General features: G+C 42.1%; 1 protein-coding gene across 2 annotated transcripts in view; it reads right to left on the reverse strand.

Annotated features, from left to right (window-relative positions):
• Positions 1–4,223: 4,223 nt before the first annotated feature.
• ZC3H12C (zinc finger CCCH-type containing 12C) overlaps positions 4,224–27,462 on the reverse strand; it is a 74,076-nt gene continuing 50,837 nt past the window's right edge. For both annotated transcript variants that reach the window (XM_036106892.2, XM_036106891.2), the window contains exons 3-6: positions 17,901–18,040; positions 13,353–13,587; positions 11,504–11,610; positions 4,224–10,882 (exon numbers count right to left, since the gene is read on the reverse strand). In XM_036106892.2, coding sequence (XP_035962785.2) covers positions 9,486–10,882; positions 11,504–11,610; positions 13,353–13,587; positions 17,901–18,040 — 1,879 coding nt within the window. In that variant the 3' untranslated portion in view covers positions 4,224–9,485. The remainder of the gene's footprint in view (positions 10,883–11,503; positions 11,611–13,352; positions 13,588–17,900; positions 18,041–27,462) is intronic.

Below are 27,462 nucleotides of genomic sequence, written 5' to 3' on the forward strand. Positions count from 1 at the left end.
TGACCTTTCTGCATGACTGGGAACCAGGGAAGGTGGGGTGGGGAGGGTGGCATGTGAAGACAAGGGCCTGATGGAGGCAGTGAGGTTTTGCAGAACCTGGGGCTGGTGGAGCCTTGCTGTGCTGCCCTTGGGCCAGTGGCAGCCTCCAGTCCCACTCAGGTCCCGCCCATGGCTCTGGGCCTCCCGAGTGCACATAGGCCACGCAGCTGAGCTTGGACTAGAAGAACATGCCTTTGCTCTGCATCTCCCTTGAAAGATTCAGATTCACCGCATTTTAGTGCGCGTTGCATTTGCGACTTGCAGTGCGCTTCGTCCTCGCCTTGTTAATGTGGGAGCATACATAGCACACGCATGAGTCTCCTCCGGGGTGGACTGAATAGCGTTTCATGTGGTTAGAATTGTGTTTGCCATCTCCCACAATCTTTCCACGTGCACATTTGAAAGTTACTCGAATGAACGGTAATTACAGGTTTGGAAAGTGGAGTGTAGAGAGAGGAGTTGTGAAGGCTGGGGGTGGAGAAGCCTGTGTCCTGGGACCCAGTGTTAGGTGCGGGCGGGGCTCACGGGGCTGGGGGGTCCCGGGCTGGGACGTGAGAAGGGCAGGGCATTGGGTGAGTGGGATGTGCATTTCAATTGCGTACTTCCTGCCCCTCACTGAGCTCTCCTGGGGAACGGAAGAGAATCTGCTGGGCCACCTAATTAAACTTGTCTGGCTCTAATCTCATGCTGGATTTGTGCAAATAGAAGGCCTGGGAACTGCAAATGGCAGCCCCTTCACATGAAAGGTGTATTTGCGGTGGGCATTGTGAGAGTCTGCAAGCTAAGTGGGGCTTTGCAAAGGACACCCAAGAAGGGGGCTGTGTATGATTGGAAACATTAGAAAAGAATGTATTGCCTTCTACTCTTTAGGACCACAAAGGGTGCTGGGGGGGGGGGGGGCTGCGGACACAGGAGTCCAGACTCCAATCCTTCTGGCACAGAACTGCCCAGCGTTGTTGGTTTCCCCGAGGCCCTGAGCAGGGAGCCCTGGTCAACCGGCCTGCGTCCTGGGCCAGGGCCACCAGACAAGCCTTCAGGACAGGCCGATCTCGGGTCATCTTTCCCTCCAACACGAGTTACCCCTCGTCACGACTATTGGTGCATGAAAGCAGAGTCTTGAATGCGTGGGGGTTTCTTAAAGTGCAGAAACACAAGTTCTAATTCCTGTTTTTCCCTAGTCTTCCCCTGCCCTCAGTAAAGTCCTAGCATGGTGTTCATTCCTAAATTTTTACACAATAACCCACACCGTGGATAGTCATGTGCGCATTCTGAACGTCCTGTAGCATAGTAATCAGAAGAAGGAATTTTGGAAGCAGTAGAGGGATTTGCCTTGGAGCAAGTGCTTGAACCTTTCTGAGTCTTAGTCTTCTCGTTTCTAGAACGGGGTAATGCCTATTGCACAGGACTGTGGTTTAACTCCACTATGGTACTGGGCCCCCACTAGCCCTCTCCAAATCTGAGGGGAGCCGTTAGTTAAAAACTAGGAGCAGGTGCTCAAAGAGAAAAACAGTCCCCCAGTTGGATTGGACATCTTCCCCGAAATGTGCATGGTCCACCCAAGCCACCGTAGCACCCACTGCTCTGTCCACATTGGCTTTGGAGTCTCCCATCAGGAGGGGCTGACCTCTCCTTTCACGCAGGTCAGGGGCAGGGGTGCTGAGGGGAGTGCTGAGCGGCAACTTCAGGAGAACTGGGCTGGGGGAGCGGTGATGGCATCCATGACCTACTGAGCTGTGAGCTTCTGGAAGGTTTACCTTCTGTTTTATCATCATTTTTGTCATTCCATTTATTTTTTTTTTTATTTTTATTTTTTTAAAGATTTTATTTATTTATTTGACAGAGAGAGACACAGCGAGAGAGGGAACACAAGCAGGGGGAGTGGGAGAAGGAGAAGCAGGCTTCCCGCGGAGCAGAGAGCCCGATGTGGGGCTCGATCCCAGGACGCTGGGATCATGACCTGAGCCGAAGGCAGACGCTTAATGACTGAGCCACCCAGGCGCCCCCCATTTATTTCCCTATTAGGATATATGGAAAACTCAAGCCGAGAAGGGCCTCGCAGTGGGGTAGCATGGAAATAGGGTGCCAAGAACTCTTTAAAAAGGTTAAAATGTCCTTCCTGAAATAGACGCCACCATTGAAAATACATCACCCGTGTGTTCAAACTGAAACTCTTCCACAACACAGTTGTAGATAAAGAAGGCTCTAAGGGGAATATCCGAAAATGACAATGTATTTGCATGCCTAGCATTTACAGAAGCATGACTAGGTGAACTCATGGAGCTGCCTGTGCAGAGGGTCTAACTCAGTCCTGACAACCTGGCCGATGAGGCGGTGGTTCTCTCCATTCCGTAGTCTGCCCATCTCTGCACATAGGGGGTGTGCAGTGGGACTCAGCCTCCAGGGGCCGTACTCCAACGCCAGGCCTGAGGGTTGCACAGAGCAAGGAATGCATTTTTTAAAAGGTTGCTTTGGAAATCTTAAAGCCAAGGGGCACCTGGGTGGCTCAGTCGGTGAAGCGTCCGACTCTTGATTCCGGCTCAGGTCATGATCTCAGGGTCCTGGGATCGAGCCCCACATCGGGCTCCGTGCTGGGTGTGGAGTCTGCTTAAGGTTCTCTCTCCCTCACCCTCTGCCTCTCCCCCTGCTTGCTCTCTCTCTTTCTCTAAAAATTAACAAATCTTTAAAACAGCATCTGAGGCTGAGGCACAAGTGCTGATGAGTATGTATGTTCAACTAACGAGAGACCCAGTGACAGGTATTTTGTTGTGAATAAACTCAGCATTTGAGTTGCTGCTTCACCTCTCGCTTTCCCCAGCATTGCTTGATTCATCAGGATGTGTGAATCCTTTCTCTGCAGACGAAGGAACGAGCTAGGGGAGGAGTACACTAGGAGCACGAACCCATGGGGTGGCCTCCCTAGGTGCTCAGTCCCACCCTCCTGCCTCACCCGGACTTGGAATGTGCGGCGTTCTCTGCCAACGACAGCTGAACATCACCATTCATTCTGGGGCCAGAGAGGAGATAAATCACCTCAATCCAGATCTCAGGTAAAGAGCTTAAGGTGAGGGGGGAGGGGCGGAAAGAAAACACCTGACAAATGATGTTAGTAAAAACAAAAACAAAAACAAAACCCAAAAAACCAAGAAGCAAAATGAAAACCTGAAAAACAATGGAGGAAAAGAAAACCCCCTCTCTGATCTGGAAATTTCTTAGACACGGACATAGAACATGAGTATGTTAGATTAGGCCATTTTGGATTTGTGACTACATACGAAATAGATTATTTTCAATTCCCAGTGGGTATAAAATAAGGGAAGTGAACCTACTTAGAGTGGGCGTTAGTGGGATTCTAAGCTTGATTCGTGCCAGGAAGGGTGCAGGGAACAAGTCCACACACGAGAACTCGTCAGGTCACGAGATGATGCAGAAAGCCCTAAGCAGCTTAGGTTAATCACCGGTGGGAAATTATTAGGATAGTAAGGAATGACTAGCTGTCTTTGGCTTTTAATTCCAATTTTCATATGAGTTAATGAGGGCTCTAACACGGTGGTAATGAACATGTGCATGTCCTATGTTCTTAACCACTGGATGTGGACAAGCCGCGGGACTCGAGAAAGGTGCGCTTGATTATTTAGCATCTCTGCTGCTGCAGGAGGTCAATTGCTTCATGACACAAAAACAAACCACCATAAAAAAAAAAAAAATGAAAATTTTAATTTTTTTTCTCAGTGGCAGATTCACATCACTGTTCTGATATGGATTTCCAGTTAAGTCTAAAATACTGCTTTTTGGAGTTGTAAAAATTCCATTACAGAAATACAGAGAACAGAGGATAAATAGAATCACATCAGTTTGTCAGATGGTTGTTCTAAACATTCTGTACCTTATTTTCCTATAAAAAAATTTGAGGAACCAAATTGGAAATTCCATCAGCATAGGACTAGGGTCCGGGGGGTGGGAGTGGGGGAACAACCTAACAGGAAATGATGACATCAGTCATCTGGTTCACTAGCAGCGCTGGGTTTATGTCTCTGAGGAAGTTTGTCTGTTTGTGGGTATTCTGTATTATGTAGAAAACCTATAATTTCAAAAAACCAAAGAAAATCTAAAACATATACTATATAAAAACAAGCCATTGCTTTTCAATGTTTTTTTTTTTCCCTTGAGACATAAACTGCTTTAAGTGAGAGAGGGGTCAAAAGCTTTAATGGACAACAATTTGTTATTCAACCGAAATATTTTATACAGACACTTGGCAGATTTGGTACATGGTTTAAAAGTGAAGTTTTACAAATTTTATCAAACTAAATTAATAGATGGACAGACTTTTCAAAAAAGTTTTAACTGCCAAATGGTCAAAACCTTAAATTGTTTTTAAATCTCAAGACTAGGGACCATCGGGAAAAAGCTACTCCTCACACATAACTGTGGCTGTAACAAAGAGCAGGTTAACAGATGGCGTTAAAGAAAAAAAAAAACCATTTTAAGCTGTAAACACTGTTAAAAAGCTAGAGTTGTATTCCAACTTTAAAAGTATAACTGAAGGGGATGGTAATGTTCACAACTATTTAATGTTCTTACAGAAATAATGTTATAATGTTAACACAGTTTATAAAGCACTGTGAATGAACACGCTCAACAGTGTGTAGTTTCAATGAATTTAAAATCACACATGATCAAGAATATCATTCACCAAGGACAGTCCTAAGGTGTCTCACAAGATCTATACTAAAGGTTTGGACAGAGAAAGCCGGGATACGCTTGGTTTCTTAAAAGAGTCACAATACAGCAAATGCACATTATAGCTACAATTACACTAGTCACAATTTTTAATCTTACAGAATAAAGCTATAGTATGTGAAATTACAATATATTTATCTCCTTTAAAACCATTTTTAAAGAAGGGCACATCTGTCATTTTTTAGAAGTCAAAAAACCAGCAGAAAGATGTAACTGACAAATGCAGTCTTTAAAATATTTTGTGGCTAATTACATGCTAATTTTCAAAATACAACAGAATTTTTGGTCCGTGAGGCCCATAAAAAACTAAATGCAGGTAAGGTATTCCCATTTGTCAAGAGAAATACAAAGTTCATGAAAAAATTTCAATACTTATTAAAACATCTGTTGTCAGAATGCTTTTTTGTGAGTGCGGTTTAACACTGAGAAGTATCTCTAATAAGTAATGGATAAGACAGAATAAACAAGGAAATTCGGATGCTTTAATAGGACCGTCTTGCAATCCTCTTTGGAAGGCCATCAGTAATAACACTGTCTTTGAATGTCAACTGACACAGTTCTTATTTCTTACGTTAACATGTATCAGGACTTCCGGCTTAATAATCCTGGGTTTTCTCCCTCAGGGCCAGGGAGGCGCGAACACCGCCCACCAGCCCAGCCAGGCCGCTGCTAAGGAAGGTTTTACTGCCCCACGGCCACACTGCTCATTTACTTTCTCATCTGCGCTGCGTTTGTGTTGTACGAGCCGAGATGAGCAGTTTAGAGAGACCAGATGACTCTCAAGGCCTGGATGAGTTCCTGCCTGATCCTTGACCGAAAAAGTTGGTCAGTCCCGGCCCTAGGGAGTTTCCCAGGCCGATCTGAAATAAGGCGTGCTTCTCTAGCTTGGATTAACTCACTTTCTCTGACGCTAATGCACGTGTGTAGTTCATGGATTTTACACTTCGTTGTATTTGTGGGTGTATACCTAGGAACTAGCTCATCTTGAGTAAGTCAGTTGGATAGCAAAAATGAGAACGAAAACAAATATACCTTAGGGTCAGTGCCATTAAATCGGGGGAAAAACAGCTCGAGAGTTTTCAAAACACACACACACACATACATATCCAGAGCCCTATCTAACCTATCACAAACTAAGAGCTACAACATAATCAAAGTATATTTGTTTCATAAATATATTACTGTCCATATACATGGATACATCCGTAAAAGACATGTTAAATAATTATCTGTATAATCAATACTACTTTAAGTTTTTTGTGTTTTAAAATTACACATTCTATTAAAATTATCAAAATAACTCTTTAAAAATACCAGGAATAAAACCACTGAAGAGTTGCTTTCCGTTCAAGTGGTTCTAAAACCTCCTCGTTGGTCACCGGGCTGCAGGCTTGGTCCTCCACAACTCAGGCGTAGTTCGGTGAGGGGAAGGTCAGACCGACAGCGTAACACCCTCTCCCGTTTTTAATACTTTCATGACAAGTATGTAGGCGTGGATGTATATATACATATAAAAATGCTCTTTTTTTTAAAGTTATATTACATATTCTCATAAAGGAAATTTCATAAAAGCACAAAGTTCAAGTTTCTACCAGTATCACACATCTGATACTGGGTGCGTTTCTTTCAAATGTTGAGGTCAATGACAAACTCTATCAGGATACAGAGATCGTAAACGGACGGAAAACGGACGCATCACGTGCAGGGAGGAAGCCGTGAGGGCCGGGGCTCGGCCAGCTGGATGCCGCTCCCTCTCTACTGAGACACCGAGACCGTGACCCGGCTAATTACTGGGTAAAGTACAGCCGACTGTCAGGGGCCGAATGCTCCAATCGGAATTCTCTCTCTTCTAGCAGGTGACCGCTCTGGGCAGTTTCTCTGCTAACAAACACCTCCCTCTCCAGTTATCTGCTAGCAAATCTGGTAAAAGATAGGGTTAAGGTGAAAGTTTTGGCTGCAATGAAGGCTGGGATCAGCTATGGATTTAATTTAGTGATGGATCCTTTTACTTATTGCTTGAGAGAATTAAGAATTTGCTGTATCTAAAATCTTCCAAATCTCTCATTCTTAAGCTCTGAAAGCAACATGGGTGCTTGAAAAAAAAAAAGCGGGGGGAGGGGACACATTGTTCTCCTGACCTAAGAAAACTGGTACTTCTTCACTCACAGGTCATTCTACTGCAGGCTTTCAGTGCGAGCAGTTTAGAGCTATTCACTTCAGGACAGGCAGTGGCGAGCTACACTCTTTCCATGGTTTAAAACCCACGAAGCAATGACAAACAGTTAGCTAAAAACACGAGAAGCTCAGACTGAAAGTACGATACACAAGTCACTGAAGATCTTCCTGAAATCGATTAAAGTTTGGCGGAGTCTTCAGATAGTGAAAATGCTAACATGAAGAAAACGGGAGCAAAACCTACAATTTAAAAAGGATTTCATACTAAAAAAAAAAAAAAAAAGGCTTAGAACATGACTAAAATAAACAGTACTCCACATCTGTAACCCTATTTTTGGCACTAGTTTACTTCTACACTTAAACTTGTTCTACTGAGAGTGACGGACGAAATCAGGGAGAAGAGATTCACGAAGTGAGCAGGGTCGCACCCACACATCACTCAGGATGGTTTGCGTGGCACCGTGTGCGTGGTTTCTGGGCACAGAGGAGGGCCACACTCACCTCAACAACAACAGCAATAATTGTGTAGAACACCACTTTCCTGAATTAAGTTTGCTGAACACGGTTCAGATTATTGGATATGTCAATATGCACAATGCCTTTTAGAAGCATTTACTGTATACCCAAATCCTACTTCATGCAACACACAGTGTCACACAAGTAGTGAAAATGTTATCCTAGTCAAAGGTGCTTGGACATTATTTTCAGGCAGCATTTTACCTTTATTTTTAAGTTCTCGCTAGATAAGTTTTAGGAGAAAGAAAATGCCAATAAATGTATTTAATATATTTTAATATATTCTATAAAACTAAGACAGACACTTTTACTTACCTAAATTGTTACTTTTATCTTCTACCCTATCCTAGACCTCAATTTTACTTTAAAATTTTGTATTTAAATAAGGGATAAAATGTTGCCCAAAAGTCTAATCATAGTTACACATTTGTGTTTTCACTAGATCTACAAATCAAAATAGTTCTTATAGTTAAAAAGATACAATTTGTATCAACAGTAAAAGGTACTTTCTGGCTTTTCAGGGCTTTCCTTCAAACTGCAGCATGGAGAATGGTCGGAATACCCCGGGCATCGAGGCAGACGACAGACACAGATCAGGAGGGGTCTGTCGCACGAAGTGAAATTCGGAGCCTGGAGGCAACAGTGAAGTCATGTGAGGCACCCGACTGCCCCTCAATGCGAGGTCTGTCTGCTGAGCAAAGATGAATTCGCATCTAGCAAAACCCATGACTCTGAAACCAGAAATATCCCTTACTAATACTAGAACAGACTTTAGTCTGTAGCTAAAACTACACTATTTGTGGCAAGAATCTGGCCTTAATAATATAACAGGCCCCCCAAAAAACTACCTTCAGGAAAATGGAAAATATACAGTATCTTACAAACATTTTTAAGTTACCACTTACAACACCTCCACCACCACCATTCCTATAGTGCAGTATCGATAAATTTTGCATATCCTCAACACATACACCCACCTCAGGCCAGCCTTGATAAATAGCAGGAAAGCTAAAGAGTATATTAAATATAAAAGTTGCATTGAGAATAATTAGATTCATTAAAAACAGGCAAGTACTGTGAAAGGGTTCTTTTATCCAGTATTGTTGTGCCCCGAAACAAGAAGGACGAACACATTAAAAATACAGGTTAACGAGAATCTGGGAATTCAATTCCATTTTCTACCGTCTAGAAGCACATCATAGCTGGATAACAAAGCTCTAAACTGGAATAGTTACGGCTTTTGCCTTACTCGTTAAAAAAAAAAAAAAAAAAATGGAAACAATTTTTCCATTGATTGCATCTGCTTTCCTTTAAGTCAACCGTATTAAATTAATTACTTAACAGAAAAAAAAATCTGAACAAAAATAAAACAATGAAAAGTGCCATATTGTAAATCATTCTAATATAGACTGTTACCCATTTCCATATAAACTGGTAACTTACATTTTGTTTAAAATATAAAGTCAGTGCCGTAGTATATCTTTGTTTCTATAAATAATGATTATAGCACAAAGAAGCCCACCTTCCCCAAATAAAAATAACTTAAAAAGCTGTAAAAGATTCCAATTAAGCTTGGCTTGCAAAAATAGTCGGCTAGGGTCTAGTCAAATGTTCGACATTCTGAAAGTATTGTAATTGCTTGCAATCGATAGACAAACACCAAGTTAATAAAACACGAAACAAGGATAAAAAGTGCTGCATATAAACCCCTGATGCACCAAAGATTAATATCAAAGATCACAGAGACATCTAATAAATCAAACTGGAAAAATTTCCAGCCAAGGAGAGAGCTTTAAAAAGGAAATGTTTAAAAAAAAGTTTGAATGTAAAGCAATCCCGTGATACTTCCACTACGTGGGGCTATACATACAGATTCCATGATACAGTATTTCACATAAATGGATACTAGATAACCTCCTTGCCGGGAAGGAGATCACGTGTGCTATTGTAGCAAACCTCCCTCAGCATTTGAGCTGAACAAAAAACTACTAAACACCACAAAGATGCATCATCTCTCAATAGCCCAGCTGGGACTTCTCCACTAGGATGGCCGCGGCGAGCTGCTGGGCGTCTGTCATGTGAGGGTTCCTTTTCATGACAGTTCGCACAAGGTCGGGGGGGAAGATGTTGCACAGGTTGATGTAAATCTTCTCTCGGCTGTCCTGGTACCTCGGGGGGTCGGGCGCCAGGCCGCAGTAGGGCACGCGCCAGGCCGGCTCGTGCTGCTCGGGCAGGCTCTGGAAGGTGAAGTGCTCGTAGCAGGGCTGCGAGGAGCTGTCGGGCAGGGAGTAAGTCTGCCGGTAGCCGTACGCGTCCACGCCGTAGCTCTGCCGATCCCAGCTGCCCAGCCCTTCCTGGGGGGAGTAAGGCTTTCTCGGTCGGGAAGGAGAGCTGTCGTACAGCCGGGAGTCCGAAATGCTGTCTAGCCGCGTGGCCACGAGGGAGCGGCCCAGGTGGGGCGCCTTGGGGTGCGCGGAACTCGGAGGGGAGGGGTACTCGCCGGGGCAGCTGGACCGGGCCCCCACGGCCGCGTGCTGCAGGTGCACGGCCAGGTGTGGCAGAGGAGGCTTGTGATGGTACTTTGGTTCTTCGTGACTGTAGCTTTGCACTCTAGCTAAGGGGTCGTGGAAATTCTGCAGGAAGGGCTGGGAGTTAAGGCGGCTGTGCGGGCGCAAGTGTTGGCACTTGAGATTCTCTTCCAGCTGCGGGTCGGGGGAACTGACGTAGGACCGGTCGTTGTACCCCACGTAGGAGTCACTGCTCCCACAGCTCACGCTCCCTTCACTGCTGCAGTCAGAAGCTACGGAGCTGATCCTGTAATCTGTGTCCAGGGAGAAACGCCTTTCAGGACTGCGTGGGCCTGAGATACTCAGATTGGAATATGCATTCAACATGGAGTAGTATCCGATGTCAACAGGCGAGTCGCATTTGGGATACTGTTCGTAAGGCATTGGCGTTCCATGATTTTTGGTTGCCATCACCATTGGAGGATATTGTCCCTGTGGTCTTTGATCCTGAGGTGGGAAGTGAACTCCAGATGGAAGGCCATTGCTTAGAGATGTAGTGCTTTGGGGTTTTGCAGTAGAAGTAGCCGGGATACTAACTAAAGAGGGTACAGACCTGGTTTCCAATTTGTTTTTGGTGGGAAGCTTTTCCTCTAGGTCTTGGTAGACTTGGGTCCTTATGCTTGGGTCCGATTGCCTCTTTGGAGCACCTCGTTTGACGTCGGAAGTGCTGTCCGCTTTCGTGCTGCAGGGAACGCTGTTGCTCTTCACCAGTCCGCCTTCGTTGGCGGTTTTGGCCGCGGTGTTTCTAGACATGGCACGAAGCTCATCGGCCACCGACCGCTGCGGCTGACTGCCCCTCTCGGGATGGTAATATTTGCACTTGTGTCCATAGGTACACTTCTTTCCTACGAAGAGGAACATTCATTAGGCAAAGGAGCGTTCCACCAGGCCCTGGCAGCTCAGGGTTTTAACTTGTGAGAGAAACAAAGGCAGAAATGGAAGGTAAGCTAAGTCGCTCCTCCGTCCCTTCCTCTGGAGACCTGCTCCCTTGCAGTCCTCCCCGCTTCGGTCCTCTCTAGAGTGACCGACACACTGGCTGGGTGATTAAGTCACCTCCAGAGGTTTGGGTTAATACCATACCCTGTGTCCTCAACTCCTCCCTGCCCATCCTCTTCCAGTCTGGCTTCACAATCAGGACCTTCTGTTCTGAAGAGCAAAACGTACCGCGGTAACGTGCTAAACCCCTGCCCATCTGAGGTGTAGCTCGATGTCAGAACTCCACGTTTGTACCTGCCTGATTAAGCAGAGTTTTTGGAACCCATGTTTTAACTCTGGGAAATGCATTTGCATGGAACTCGACTAGGTAAAAATAATTACTTTTTTTTCCACGGCTAAGATGTTTAATTACAATTCAAAGAACCACATACTATGCCATCCAAAATATAACATGTTTATTTTTATTACCAAAAGTTTAACAACAGACTGTGTTCTGAAGGCATATGTTAAATAGTTACAAGGAAAGTTACCGTATGGACAAGGCTGCTTTTTGTGTTCAGGAACAATAGGTTTCTTCCTCAGAAAATTATCCAGGCTTGGGCCGTGTCTGCCAAGAGGGTCATCAGGGGGCATGAACCTGTCAGGGACAGAATACAAAGTGATGTAGGAGGCTGATCATTTAATTCTGAAGACAGAAGGTAGAGACTGATTCACTCTAAGGTCTTTAAAACATTTTTAATCAAGTATTTTGACTCAGTGTTTATGGGGTAAAAAATCTCAGTACACAGAATTTTCTTAATGAACACAAAAGTAGAATGTGTCAAGACGAACTTGTATTGGTTTTAAGTCAAGTAAGTTTTGAGCCTTGCACGTTCTCATGAATTCTTTCTTCCTGTCAGTCTTGGGATTTTGTAAGGACTTCAGAAAACAACACAATGCCATTTTAGGGGGACTCCGTGAGCCTCGATCTTGTCAAGTATAGAGGCCGGGGAAGCGAGGAGCAGTGGACAGGAACACGGACAACGGACCAACCCCGCTCCCGGCCTGGGAACATGCATACCCCCTCCTCTCCTTTCTTCCTGACAGTGGGCCCTTCAGGTATTAATTTTTGCAGATTAATACACTTTCCTAATTAAGTGACTTTGATCTGAGTTCACACTGCACAGTTGAGATTCCACATCGAACGCCACAGCCCACTCTCTTTGCGCCTCAGCAGAGAGATGGAAAAAATCTCCCGGATGCAAGAGTTCACGGCATGCATAGCACAACAGGAAGAAGTTACAACTGAAGAGCTCTGCTACTTGTTATGTCAATGCTGGAACTTGAAATGGGCCAAGCAGTTACCCATGAAATGTGAACAATGTTAAGGGAGTGTCAACGTGGCTAAGAACACTTAGCAAATACAGTGTTTACTATTTGTTAAAACAATGTGGCAACATTAAGAAGTGTCACTCAATCCTATGATCTTAATACAACTATTTTCCATTTATGTGTTGCATTTTAGTCGTTTCTGTATGCATACACATTTCCCAACACAAATATAATTTTGTTTTGTCTTTCTAACAAATTTCCATGTTCCTCAATAGCCTTTATACTCATAATGCTGAAGAGCTGAAGAATATTCTGCTAGATGCAGAGCGGCTTAACCGATTTCTCTGTTGTACCTTCAGCTGCCTCTGAATTCTTGCAATTATAAAAAATACAGAAATGAACATATCTGGTCTTTTTCTCCTCAGACTATATATTCCCAGAAAGGAGATGATGGGCCTGAGAGGGTATACGTATTTCCAAGGCTTCTGTTAACCCACGCGAAACTGTGTGAGCAGTTTCACTGTATCTTTAACAGCACAAAGCACATGCAAAAATATTTTTGTGAATTAAATGGGTGAAAAAATATGTTCTTTGTAAATTTAGTTCACATTTTTGATTATCAACAGGTGAACTTCCCCCCATTTTGGAAATACACTTATTTCTCAGGAGACCTGCTTTTTATTGTTCTCTGCCCATTTATCAACTTAATCATGACTGGAGTCTTACCATTGGTATAATATTTACAAAAATCATGTATTTTAAAAATAGATCTAAGCGATCAAGGCTCTAGGTAGACTTTGAAAGGCAGTGTTTTGGGGGGTCGATATGTTCCAGAACCGTCCCTGTTCGTTCTGACAGATGTGCCATGTTCGCGTCCTACAGCGCAGGGGCCTGTCCCTCACCCACCTCCCCCGCCCCGGCCCGGGGATCAGAGGGAAGTAGGCTGTGGGGCTGTGGGAAGAGACGTGACTTGGGTCTGGCCTGTGGCAGGCGCAGCGAGGGCTCCGTGTGCAGGGAAGCAGGACCCCCCCCCCCCCCGCCGCCCCATCAGTGAATGGGTTCACTTACTTGTCATTGACAAAGGAGTACATTAACAATCGCTCATCTATGAACTTCTTCCACTCCGGTTTCTCGTTTGCCAGGTCCCTGTAGTTGTCGTTGGATACAATGATCCCATCTGACTCAAAAGCCAGCTTCACGATGAACCGGTCATCATAGCACACCACCCGCCTGCCCTGCACTCGTCGGGATGGTGTGAACACCAGGATCTTCTCCTTCTCTAATTTCCGCAGAATTTCTTGATCTGCAAGGACGATCGGGGCAGAATTTCACGAGTAAGTACAGACGTAACACACGGGGCAATGTGCATACAACGTGAGCTTTTATGACAGGAACTGGACTTATGCCCTCATTTCATTAGGGATTATGATTTACAGCTTGTAGACAGAACGCATTTTGAATTCCCAATATTTTTCCCTGAGGATTGCGATAATAACGGCTTTAAACATAGCCCCCAAAGTCATTAAAAACGGTTTAAAACTTTAACAGAATAAACATCCATTTGCTCAGTGACGTTTTTCATTACGCCGTTCTGACCACGCAGCATTCTGGCCCAGAGTCAGCAGTGTGGGGTCAGGGGCGCCCGCGTCCGCCCCCCGCCAAAGCCCGTTTATTTTGTTCTTCTGTTTTCCGACAAGTGGAGGTGATGGGGGAGAGTCTGAGGAGCACTAGGGGAGGCCCCTGAGGTGGCGGGGAAGAGTCTTACGATGCGGCAGGGTCACCGAGGACACAGTGGAGGAAGTACTGTCACTACAGACGTGACCTGCCCTGTTTCGGGTCCTTTCCCAGGAAACACGTGGCAACAAGTGCGGCATCCCCACGGGGTGGACTGCGTGAGGACGGGCTCAGATGGAAGCAGAGGGGAGAGCTGCCCCGGACGGAGCAAGGCTAACTGGAGGAACGCTCCTTGTCTTCTGTGGGCATGTTCTTCAGCACTTTGTAACTCGGACTTGTTCAGAGGGGTTTTGGTTGGTTTTGTTTTTTTAAAGGTGCTGGCGTTCCTATTTTGATTAACGATAAAAGTTCTCTCTCCACCATCCCTTCTTCCCACTTGGGCTCTTCTACCTCCTGTCTTCCCACAATTGTACATTCTGGCCCAGAGTCAGGAGGTCATGATTAAAAAAAAAAAAAAAAGGAAAGGAAAAAAGGCTACTTCTCCATGTTTATTAACTGCAATTACTAATTTTTAAAAAATCTCTGTCTTCAGGGGAGACCAGGTGTGGCGTGCCAAGTATTAATGGTCACCAACATTAAGAATGACCTCTCCTTAAGAAGGTGTCAGTCACCAGACAGACACGCAGACTAGGTGAGCAAGGGCTGTAATCGCCACAACAGGGTACTGGGGATGAGCCAGGGTCCCTCGGAGGGAACAGAGAGGGATTAGGGGTCGGCTGGCTCCGAAGCTGGCGTATAGACTTCATGATGTGCCTGACATGGTTTCATCAGGACCGGAACATTGGTTTAGAAGCGCACCAGAGCAGAATTGCTGGAAATGTGGGTGTTAGAAGCAGCAAATCATGGGGAAACCTCAGGTTCTGGCATTTTCTATATCTGGCAGTCATCCCTTATTGAGCCTCCGAGGCAGTCAGGAGGCTAGAAGTCAGGGAGCTGTCACACACGTAAGCACTTAGCACAGAGCCTAGCAAGCTCTCAACACTGTTCAACTGAATTTTAACAGCTGTAACTGTTGATCTCTTAATTACAGAAAACCAGGACAAACTGAAAAGCTCAGTCTCAACTACAGGATTTGTCATGTTATAATTATTTTTGTGTGTTGCCCTGATAAATGAAATGTTGTCCCTGCTCTCAAAATGTTTATCTCTATTTCCATTAGCGCTCGGCCCAGGAAGCACAGCAGGAGATACTCAGTAAATGTCTGTAGAATGAACGCATGGGGTACTTAGAGATGGATCTTCTTAGGTCCTCCAGGTTAGTGACTATGTTCATGAATAAGCCATCCTACTTTATTTGTGGAAGTGTTTACTCACACGATACGCCACGAAGTGATTAGAGAAATAAGTGTGGTGGCCTAAGGGTCAACATCATCTTGCTTCATTTGCTTTTTCTAGAATAGCTAATGAGGTAAAAAGAATAGCCAATCAGGACAAATAATCCTAACTTAAATAGATACGGGTTCAGTATGGCTAGTAAGTTGAACTGAATCTCTAATTCCTAGCACAGCACCTGATACAGAGCTTTGTGCTTATAAAATCGGTGTTATCTCACTGGAAAAAGTGCTCATCTGAATCTCTATGGGAGAGCCTGAAAATGTGGGTCAAGTTTCCTTTTTTGTACAGTGAAAAAATAATGGACTATTCAATTTACCAGGTTTTATCTGGTTGAAGGTTTTAGGTAGAATTATTACCCAGGGGGAGAAAACACCTCCGGACCTTTGAGCAGCCCTTAAGGCAGGGGTTAGGGTGCTGACTCCCTCACTTTTGAGCCCCCAGAACTTAACCACCGCATGGAAGCCACGTCTTGTGTTATGTGTATTCTATACTGTATTCTTATTATGAAGAAAATCATAAGCGAAAATATGTTTACTATATGATAAAAAGTCCATTTATAAGTGGACCCAGGCAGTTCAAACTTGTGTTGTTTGAGGGTCAAGTGGAGCTGAACGCAGTTTACAAAGTACACTGCATCCTGATGCATTCCAGAGCCCTGGCGTGCTGGTATTTTAAAAATTAAACTCAGACACACCTGCCATGCCCACGATCCTTTTCCCTTCTTGGGCTCCTGTTCCTTTCATGTTCAAGCTTTCCAGTCGTTTACATGTTTAAATATTGTTTTCTCTTTTTCGATTTATTTTCCCCCTGATTATTAAAAATATTCTAAGTTCCTTAAGCAAAATTAAGAAAGTAAGGGAAAATACTCAGAAGTAGGGAGAAATAAAACCTCAAAGTCATGACACAGAGTCAATTACTGTGAACACTTTGGCATATTTCCTTCTAGTCATTTTTTGTGTATTCTGTTCTTGCCATCATTGGTCTAGGTATAAACTTCTATGGAAAAGGGCACTTCCTCAGATCATTAGAAATTCTGCCTAAATATTCTAATACATATTCTAACTTCTTGAACCATTCTAGTGAATATACATTTCAATAATAATGCACTGGATGTCTTTGTGGTTCTAAATCTTTGCCTGTAACTCTGCTTATTTTCTGAAGAATTATGCCTAAAAGGGGAACTAGTAGATCCAAGAATATTAATATTTTAAGACCCAACTGTTCTTTAGAAAGGTTGTATCAATTCGTTTCCACAGCAGTGAAGGAAGAGGTCCTGGAGGCTTACCAGTTTTTCAATCTGCTAATTTGATGGGTGAAATACAAGAGTTGTTTAAATTTCTCATTTCTTGAACTGCTAATGAGGCTGAATTTTTTTCTCTTATTGGGCACCTGTGTTCTGTGAGCTGTCTATTCCTACCACATTACCATTTATATGCTGGGGAGAGCTCTGTTTGTTTTCCCAGCGTCTACGAGCTCTTTAGATGTTAAGGACATGGATTCTTTATTTGTTGTATTTTTTTCCCCTTAGGCAAATAAAAAAGTTCTCATTTTAAAGAAAATTTCCCAAAATACAGAAGTTTAGATTTTCATGCAATGAAAATTATCTTTTCCTTTGTAATTTCCTCCAAAAATTTTAACTTTAGTAAAGTTTTCCCCAGCCATTCAAAGACTAGTGTTTTTGACAATTCTTCAACCATCTGGAATTTACTGTTATATGGTGGAAGATAAGGATCTAAATATGTATATTTTTTCCAAAAGTTATCCAGTGTCTTGGTGCTTCTGGTTGAATTCTGGCACCTTCTTCCCTTTACACTTTATATAGACTAGGGTCTGATTCCACAGCTCTGGACTCCACCATGTCTTGCCTATTTATCCCTACCCTGGCTCAAGTAATGACTTAATGATTAATCTTCCCTTCAGGTATGTGGTCTGTGGTCTCTCTGTTTTTGATTTGAAAAGTATAGTTTTCTTCACACAAGTTCCTCAGTTTTTGTTAATGTTGGAGGTGGGCAGAGGGGCAGGAAGGGTTAACTTCAGCAAAATGTTCAGCAACAATCATTAACTGTTTTTGCCTGAAACTCATACATTTTTAAATTACATTTTAAATTAATGTAAAAATTACAAAATAACACAAAATACACTGTATTGAGACGGAGTCCCTTCCTTCTACTTGACCCCAGAGAGCAGAGCTCCAGGGTCCTGCAGGTCTGTTGTGAACTACATCACTGACTTCATATTGCAGAAAGAGAAACAGAGGTCCAAGCATGTTGCTCAAAGTCCAACGGCTAGTAAGTGGCAAAACCAGAATTTTAATCTAGGTCTCCTGACTCCTATGCATGTCCCAAAGTCAAAATTTTACAAAATTTGAAGTAAAAAGCTTCCAAATTACAAAAAGAAAACAACCCCAAACCATTGGTTTATGGAGCAAGGACTGCTGTTTCCTTATCATCAGAGTTGATGGACATCTTCATCAGTGCAACATGTGACAGCGTCTGATGACCTGCCCGGGTACGTCTGAAGCTATGACCAGGCCGCTCCCAGGGCTCACCTGTGATAAGAGCATCAGGCCGGGACTGCTCTTTTCTCCAAGCCGGAACAAAAACTGTAACATCTTTGTGGCCTCTTTCCAAAAACCAATCCACTGCCAATTTGATTCCCCGGCAGGAAAATACTTCTTTGTTTCCATGGCTGAAATATGATTTTAGAACATGTAAGACACAACAAAATCTAAATTCAACTTAATTCAAATTTGTCAGCAGAAATGACCACCTAATTACAATAGTAATGGACTTCAAATTTAAGATGGAGTTGTACAGCTCAGAGAAACACAGAGAACCTGGAAAGCTGAAAATCTGTGAGGAAACATATGAAAATTGGGATCATTCTTGTGGGGAAAATAAAGAAAAGTGAGTTTTTCCAGTGTCAAGTTGTAAAGGTTAACTAGTCTGAAAGTTTTAATCAGGATGGGGGAGAAAAGGAAGGGGTCTCCACCACAGCAAAAACTTCAGTCAAACGTGAAAGAAGTCACCTAGAAAAAAATCTGTAAACAGAAAATCATGTTCACAATGCTTAATTGCCTACAAGAAACACTTCCCATGTCCTTTAAAAAAGACACCTGGTTTTAACAATATTGTGTTGGACAAGGATTAATGATGACAAAAGGGCATTCAAAATTGGATTAAGCAGTCTTAGCGCCTACAAGAAAATGCTCAGACAAAAGTGTAGTCACTCAATAAATACTTAGCTAGCACCAGGCTCTGCCTATGCACTTTAACCTAGTAATTCAAAAATTAACACTGATTCTAATGTTTGTTTTTAAAAGAAACAGTCTCCTGCTTTGAATATAACAACTGTTTTTTTGTATTTTTTTTTGCAGCTTGAGCTCCATAATGGAGACAGATATTCTTCACTCCTCAGTGTGAAGGAAATAAGGTAAGTAAATGCTCTGTTAATTTTTAGCACAAATCAAATATTAGGTGTATTAACATATTCTACTAGACCCCTTGGGAAGTACTAGAACCATCTAAATAATCATTTCAAGGACAAAACAGAAAGACCAACTTGCTTTGTAGATCCTAAAGCCTATAAATGCAAACCACATAGACTGTTCCTGTTCCATAGAATGGTCTGGGGCAAGGTGACAGGTGGACTCAGACGTAGTGGAAGTTTCAGAGGGAGGGATAAGGGAAGCAGGAGTTTGAGGTCCTGGTTCCTAGGTAACTCAGGCGACTCGATGGCCCTGCCAATGCCCCAGCAAACGACACACAGTGATGCTGAGTTTCATAGAAAATACTACAATCAGTCTTCCGAAAAACTATAGAAAAGACTGGTATCATCTCTTGAGAGAATATACATATTATTCCTAAATACAAACATTCACTGACACCTGACCATATTTTTATTTTGTATTAATGCTTTGAAATCTAAGTATATTGTGCCTTGCTAGTCGTTAATGACATGTGGTTTCCTGAGGCTTGAGCATTTAACTGTTTCTGGCTCTAAAGAGAGAACTGCATCAGCACTTTCTCCCTGGTGACTTCACTTGGGAAGGGAAATGGTCACATCGGACTCAGAAGATAAGATCTTCTATTTCTGCAAAGAATGTTCACAAGATGTGTGGCAACAGCAAATCATTTACAGTCATGGGACAAAGATTCTCTAGATGCTGAAACAGGTATTATCTCATCTGATACTGACGGTAAAGGTTGTCACTGCTCTCTCCTTGCCCCACAACCGCCCCCCCCAGCCCGCCCCATGCTCCCATCCAACAATACCTCATAGGGAGAAAGCCAGCAAGAGGATGAAAGGTGTCACAGTGTGAATGATACACAGACACATACAAAGAGCCTGGGTTTCTGAGCGGATGGATCCACACCTATCTCTGACCTTGTTATTTGAGAAAAAATACCTCCTCTCAATTTAAGAAACTGTAGGCAAGTTTTCTATCATTTGTAGCTAGACTAAAGAAAACTTGGAAAGCTCTATGAATATGTATTTTCATGTAAAAACGTTAGAAGGACAAAAAAGCTATCAAATAATAGTAAAAAGAGAATTCACAAGGATGCTATAATAATTGTGAACTGAGTCTCCAAATGAGTAATGCAAAAGATGATTGGATTAGTAGAAAGAAAATATTAATTGAATGATGGAGCAGAAACTACATTTTCTGCTCCATCATTCAATTAATATTTTCTTGACTAGAACAATCAATTACAAGCTTGATCTAATGGACATACACAGAAACCTGCACAAAATGAGAAAATCATTTCAAATACATGTGGAAGATTTATGAAACTGGCTAGGTACTAGGCCCCAGAACAGATTACAACAGACAGCAAGAAACTGTATCATACAGACAATATTCTTGGACAATGTTATTACACTGAAGATGCAAGGTTCTAGTTCAAAAATCTGTATTGCTCTACACTAGCAAACCAATTTAAAATTTTAACTAAAAAATCCCATTTGTAGGGGCACCTGGGTGGCTCAGTCAGTTAAGTGGCTGACTCTTGATTTCAGCTCAGGTCATGATCTCAGGGTCCTGGGATTGAGCCCCGTGTCAGGTTCTGTGCTCAGCAGAGAGTCTGCTTCAGGATTTTCTCTCTCCCTCTGCCTCTCCTCCTTGTTCACACACTCTCTCTCTTTCTAAAATAAATCTTGAAAAAAAATCCCATTTGTGAAAGTAACAAAAACTAAAATCTAAAAACGAAAAGATAGACAAGAGCTTTATGGAGCAAACCAAAATGGAAAGCCTGTATTGAAGGGCATAAGTGAGGACCTGAATGAAAGGAACAGTAATATACCATTTTCATGGATGGCGAGACTCTATTTATGACGATGGCAATTCTCAGATTAATCTGTAAGTCCACTGCAATTCCAATAAAAGTCCTCAAAGGGATTTTTAGGGAACCTGAGAGGCTCATCCTAAAATTACTATGAGAAAACAAAAGACCAAGAATGGTTAAGCAATATTGAACAAAAGAGGAAGAACTTTCTTGTTAGCTGCAATATGTAGTATAAAACTACAGAAATCCAATCAAGGTTATACTGGTACATGCAAAGATTAAAAAACAAAATATATAACAAGAGTGAGCTGAAGGTAATACATGTGTATAAGTGACATTAGAAATTAATGAAGATGGACCATTTACCATGGTCCTAGGGCAACTGATTATTTATATGGAAAGCCAACTATTTTTATCTCCTACCATACACAAAAATAAATTGTAGATCAAAGATTTAAATATGAAAAATACTGTAAAACTTTTAAAAGAAACTATAGGACATACATTAGGATGGGGAAATTTTTTTTTTTTAAAGATTTTATTTTAGAGTGTGTGCACATGTGTGGGCAGGGGGAGGGGTAGAGGGAGAGGAAGAAAGGATCTTAACCAGTCTCTGTGCTGAGCACAGAGCTTGAAACGGGGCTCAATCTCATGACCCTGAGATCATGACCTGAGCTGAAACCAAGAGTCGGAGGCTTAGCTGACTGAGCCACCCAGGTGCCCTGATGGGGAAATACTTCTTAAAGAAGACACACAATCATGTGCTATCAAGGAAAAGACTGAAAGATTTGCATACATAAAGCTTTATGCAAAAGAATAAACAAAAATGCCATAGATTGGGACAAGGTATTGCAATGTATAGGACCAAAGAAAAGGTAGTACTCAGAGTATATAAAGTACTCCTATACATTGAGAAGGGTAACCACTTTTTTAAGGCAAAAGATATGAACAGTGAATTCACAGAAGAGGAAACCCAAATGACCAACGAACATATGAAAAGATGCTCAATAGTGAAGACATGCAAATTAAAGCCAAAAATGAGACATCACTTCACACCCATCAGATTGGAAAAAATAAAGTCTGCAAACACCAGATGTTGCCAAGGATGTGTGAAAGTAGGAACTCATACGTTACAGGTGGGAGTGTAAATTGGTGTAACTATTCAGGAGAACAATTTGGCAGTACTTTATAAAGTTGAAGGCGTGCTTTCTCTAAAACATAGTAATTCCATATCCAGGTATAGTAACACCCCACACTAATATGAAATCAGGTTCAATGCAATTAGCAATGGGCTCTCATGCTTGACCCAGGCTCGGGGCTCACGTGGGGGTGGGAGAGGCAGGCAAGGGTGGGTGTGTAGAGGAGGTCTCTGAGTCTCTGACACTTTCCCAGACAATCTTTTCCTCCTGATCAGACCAAAGAAATGAGTGCTAACCACGGAATCCCTGGAATGGTTGTTGTTGCCCTGGAAGTGCCTCCCAGCTACCAAGGCCCAGAATCATCCCCAGAAATATTAAAAGCCCAAGCAGATAAATGACCGGTGGTTCCAAACTGCAGCGGGGACTTCTACAGACTAGGAGAGCTTTAGGAGACTGAACTTAATCTCCCCTTACTGAGGCGTGTTGAAGGATGTGCATCATCATATGGGCTGGATACAATACTTGTAGGAGGTTCTGATAAAGAATTATAAAAACGGGACATCAGAGCAAGCACACTATAGCTCCTGGTGCAAATGAACTATCAGCTGAGTATTTACTAAAATAAGTAGGATGATGTTTAAGAACTGAAGTTTTAATTCCATATAAATAGAGAAGAAAATTCATTATAGTTCCGTAGTCACTTACGGACTATGTCTGCATGCATTTTCTCAGTAGTAAAAATAGCTAATTCTATATTTATGAATTGGCATGTTCTTTTGGGCCTTGATTTCTTTTTTATTTCAACAATTTGGCAATAAAGATGGTATACCTCATGTGAGTCCTTCTGATGCTGAATTTGTTGGAAGATCTGTGGCCACCTTTGATTAGGTAAGAGACCCTGAATGTTTGATAAAACATGTCCTTTTGACTCAGTGGGATTGGGTTCCCAGGGAAAATTCCAAATTCTCACTGCAAATTCTGAGTTCCTATATAACACAGGCTCAAAGTTGGCATGTGATTCACCACTGGCTTTAATGGTAGAAGAATACAAGAAGTCTACCAGCAGGTAACTTTCTTAAAAGGCTTATTTTACTCTGTTCATGTTTGGAATAAGCATGCTTATAAAAATCCTGCTTTGCAATGACCAGAGAAAGGCTCATTTGAAGTAGGCAAATTGATTTATTTATAGGGATTTTTAGAAATACCCTACTTAAAAGGATTATTTGTATCTCTGAATATCAGGAAATAAAAGAATGAACTGGGACAGTCAGAAAGAATGAATTAAACTCTAGGCTCCTTTCCCCTGGTTCTCAAGCCTTCTTGCTGTTGTTTCTTCTCCCCCTAACTTCCCTTTGCCTTCTTTGCCTGGGACTGAGAAGATACTTCCCAATGGCTTTAGGGTCTGAGAATAACTTCCCTGTGGAAGAGGGAGACTTGCTAGCCTTACTTGAATGTTCTGATGTGAGCTCTACCTGCAAGATCCCCTACATTCAACATGCAAAACATAGCTAGGGAAGCAGAAATGATGAAGAGGATGGAAAAAGGAGTCTTGAGAATTTGGATAAGAGACGTCCTAGAATGAAAGCATCCAGTTGGCAGACAGTTGCCCTGATAACTTGGAAGGAAGGGGAAACAAAAGGAGTCAGCCTACTAAAGAGTATATAGAGCCATATGAACCAACTTTTCATCTTAGGGTGAGGAAAATCAGCCTGATCCCTTGAGGGCCGCGAGGAGTCCGATGCCTTTTCCAAGTTAGCCAGGACTGCTTGGTGGATCAGATATGGAAAGAGTATATGTGCCCTGTTCCTAGCTGATATTCTCTATCTTAAGAGTTATTTTCCAGTGCTCCGGAGAGATCTGCAAAGATGTACCAAGGTCCTCGATCACATGTCTTCAGTCCTACAGCCCTAGGCATGAAGAGGGATACCGGCTGCTTGCGTGGAGGTTTGACGCAGGGAAGAGACCTGATGGGGGCCAAGACTGAGCCCCCTCACAGTGGACTGCCATGGCCTCAGGCAGCTCTGACCATGCAGGGCGCAGATCAGAATAGACCCCTAATCCCCTTCACTGTTTTGGCAGCCTTGCTGTGGGTGGGATTCAAGCACAAGGAAGAGATGGGGTACTTGGATGGTAAGCATACACAGTTCCTCAGGGACTGGCTTTGGGAAAGAGGTTTTCCCAGAGTTTTGGGAAAAGATGGAGAAAGGTGAAGGCACAATGTTACCAAGCCTTATAAAGGTGTCTTTTTCCTCCTACTTTAATCATTTCCTGTTGTTTCTTATGGATCCTAGAGCAATGTATTCTGCAATTTCTATTGTTTTTTCATGTTTCACCCAGGTACAGAAATACACACAAGTTGTGGGTATCTCCAGACAACCTTGCCCCTGTTCTTTCACCTGTGAGGTTCCTGAGCGGATCTGAGGTCACCTCTTGTCTCCCAGTGAGGGTTCATCTGTTGCGAAGAGACCTGCTGAGTGAACTACCATATTCTCTACTCCAGGTAGAGTATTTTTGAAACTTCTGGGAGACAAGACATCTGAGTTAGTAAATGTGTGCTAGGGAGCTGCCAGGCTATGGGCCAAAGTTTGAAGAAGAGAGACTTCAGAACATCAGTGGCAACTAATAAACCACAAGGGAAACTAATTGCGGATTTATTAGTCATTGCAACTTTCCCAGCAGATTCTGTAATTCCTTGTACAGCCTGCACCAGACAGTAACATGAAGTTAGTTTGCAGACCCAGCTGCAGGAAGGGCTACTGAGTTGGCTGGGGTAACCCTGATACTTCTACGGAGGGACTCTAACTCACAGACAGAAGCAACTCCCTGTGAACGAGAAACTGGAAACCAGGGGAACTAAAATAAACACAGAGTATCTTGACCAACATATTCCTGGTAAGACTTTCACTATCCTAACTTTTCATTCTGTAAATTCACTGTCTCTGTATCTAACCATATATACTTCTGTGACAAATTTGAAAAGTACATGAATTCAACTTTTTTGTCAATTCCATTAGCACTCAAAATAACATGATTTGCTGTAACAACACAATATATACTTCTCAATGGAGAATTGCAGCTTACTTGCTTATTAACGTGGCATTAGGTTAGTCACCTATGATGGTTAATGGGGTATAAAGGCATATTTTGTAATACAGAGAAAAATTCAGGGAAGTACACATTTTCATGTAGTTCACATCAAAACAGGACCTGGAAGAGGGGGACAATGGGCCAGCCATTCCATCAGTCATATCTAGGAAAGAGAATTTCCTACACTTCCTTAAGTTATATATACACACATATCATTAACTGGGTTAACCAAAGGATGGGAAGGGTTACTTTAAAATTATAACTTATCATCCAGTGATAGGCATGAGGAATACCCGAAAACATGGAGAAATCCGAAAATGGAACAAGGCATCTATAACAGGGACTGCCTCTTTTCAATTTTAATGGCACTGAAAAAAAGGGAAGCCAAAGGAGTTTCTTTTTAACTATCTTTGGTTTGAGTATTTGCTTTGAATTAACATATTGCCTGCCATGCTTCTAAAGAACGTTGGAGGTACCGGGAGGAAGATGTAAGCAGTAAAAGGATCCTGAGCATGCCTCCTTCCCGGGGCACACTGCAGCAACCCCCTGCAGGTACCCAAGGGGTTTCACACCAAGATACTAATTAAAATGGCAAAAGTTAAAGAGCATATTCAAAGCAGCAAGAGAAAAAAGAACTACATTCAAGGAAGACCCCATAAGGCTATCAGTTGATTTTTCAGCAGAAACTTTGCAGGCCAGAAGAGAGGGGCAGGATATACTCAAAGTGCTGAAAGGGGAACAACCTACAGTCAAGAATACTCTAGCTGGAAAGATTACCCTTCAGAACTGAAGGAAAAAGAGTTTGGCCCACAGTCTTACAAGAAATATTAAAGGGACTTCCTTAAGTGAAAAGAAAAGGCCCTAACTAGAAGAAAATTAAGAAAAAACTTCACTGGTAAAAGCAAACATAACGGTAGCAGATCAATCACTTATAAAGCTAGTACAAAGGTTAAAAGACAAAAGTAGTAAAATTCTATCTACAAAAACTAGACAAGGGGCTCAAAGATGTAAAATATAACAAACATAAAACATGGAGGGGAGTAAAAATATAATCTTTTAGAATGTGTTCAAACTTAAGTGACCATCAACTTCATATAGACTGCTATATACTTAAACCTGTAATAAATACACATAAGAGAAAGCCAAGCAAAACACTAAAGAAAGTCATCAATCACAAGGAAAGAGCGAGAGAAGAAACCGACAGAGAAGTATAAAAACAACCAGAACACAATGACCAAAAGGGCAAATGGCAATAAGTACATACCTATCAATTACTTTAAATGTAAATGGACTAAATGCTCCAACCCAAAGACATAGTGCCACTGAATGATAAACTGATCTCTATGATCTTACAAGCAACTCACTTCAGACCTAAAGACACATACAGACTCGAAGGGATAGAAAAACATACACTATGCAAATGGAAGTGAAAAAAAACTGGGGTAACAATATTTATATCAAGATAGACTTTAAAACAAAGACTGTAACAAGAGACAAAGGACATTACATGATGATAAATCAATCCAACAAGAGGATATAACCATGGTAAATATCTATGTTCTCAACATAGGAGCACCTAAATACATAAATATTAAACATAAAGCAAATTGACAGTAATACAATAGGGGAATTTAACACCCCACTTACATAACCCAAACAGAAAATCAACAAACAGTGGCTTTGAAGGACACTTAGACCAGATAGACCTAACAGATACAGACACAACATTCCCTCCAAAAAGAGGAGAATACACGTATTCTTTTTAAGCGCACATGGAACATTCTCCAGGATGGATTACACATTGGCCACAAAACAAGTCTCAACAAATTTAAGATTGAAATCAAGCATCTTTTTTGAGCACAAGGGTATGAAAAAAATTGGAAGAAACCCAGGGAATAAAGTTCTGCATTTCTATACATTAATAATGAACTAGCAGAAAGAGAAATTAGGTAAACAATCCCACTTACAACTGCATCAAAAAGAATAAAATACCTTGGAAGAAATTCAATGAAAGAGGTGAAAAACCTGTACTCTGAAAACTGTAAGACACAGATAAAGGACTTGAATAAATATTGTTAAAATGTCCATACTACCCAAAGCAATCTTCAGATTCAAAGCAATCCCTATCAAAATACCAATATTTTTTTACAGAGCTAGAACAAGTAATTCTAAAGTTTGTACGGAACTACAAATGACCCCGAATAACCAAAGCAATGTTGAGAAAGAACAAACCAGCTGCAGGTGTCCCAATGCCAGATTTCAAGATAGACTACAAAGATGTAGTAATCAAAACAGTATGGTACTGCCACAAAAACAGACTCGGATCAATGGAACTAAACTGAGAGCCCAGAAACAAACCCACATTTCTATGGTCAATTAATCTATGATGAAGGAGGCAAGAATATACAATGAGGAAAGGATAGTCTCTTCAATAAATGGTGCTGGGGAAACTGGACCACTCACTTTCTTACCCCATACACAAAAAACCCCAAGCCTCAAAATGGATTAAAGACCTAAATGTAAGTCCTGAAATCCTAAAACTACTAGAAGAAAACTTAGGCCGTGATCTCCTGGACATCAACCTTAGCACTATTTTTCT

The sequence above is a fragment of the Halichoerus grypus genome, chromosome 11 (genome assembly GCF_964656455.1).
Source record: "Halichoerus grypus chromosome 11, mHalGry1.hap1.1, whole genome shotgun sequence".
Classification (NCBI taxonomy): Eukaryota; Metazoa; Chordata; class Mammalia; order Carnivora; family Phocidae; genus Halichoerus; species Halichoerus grypus.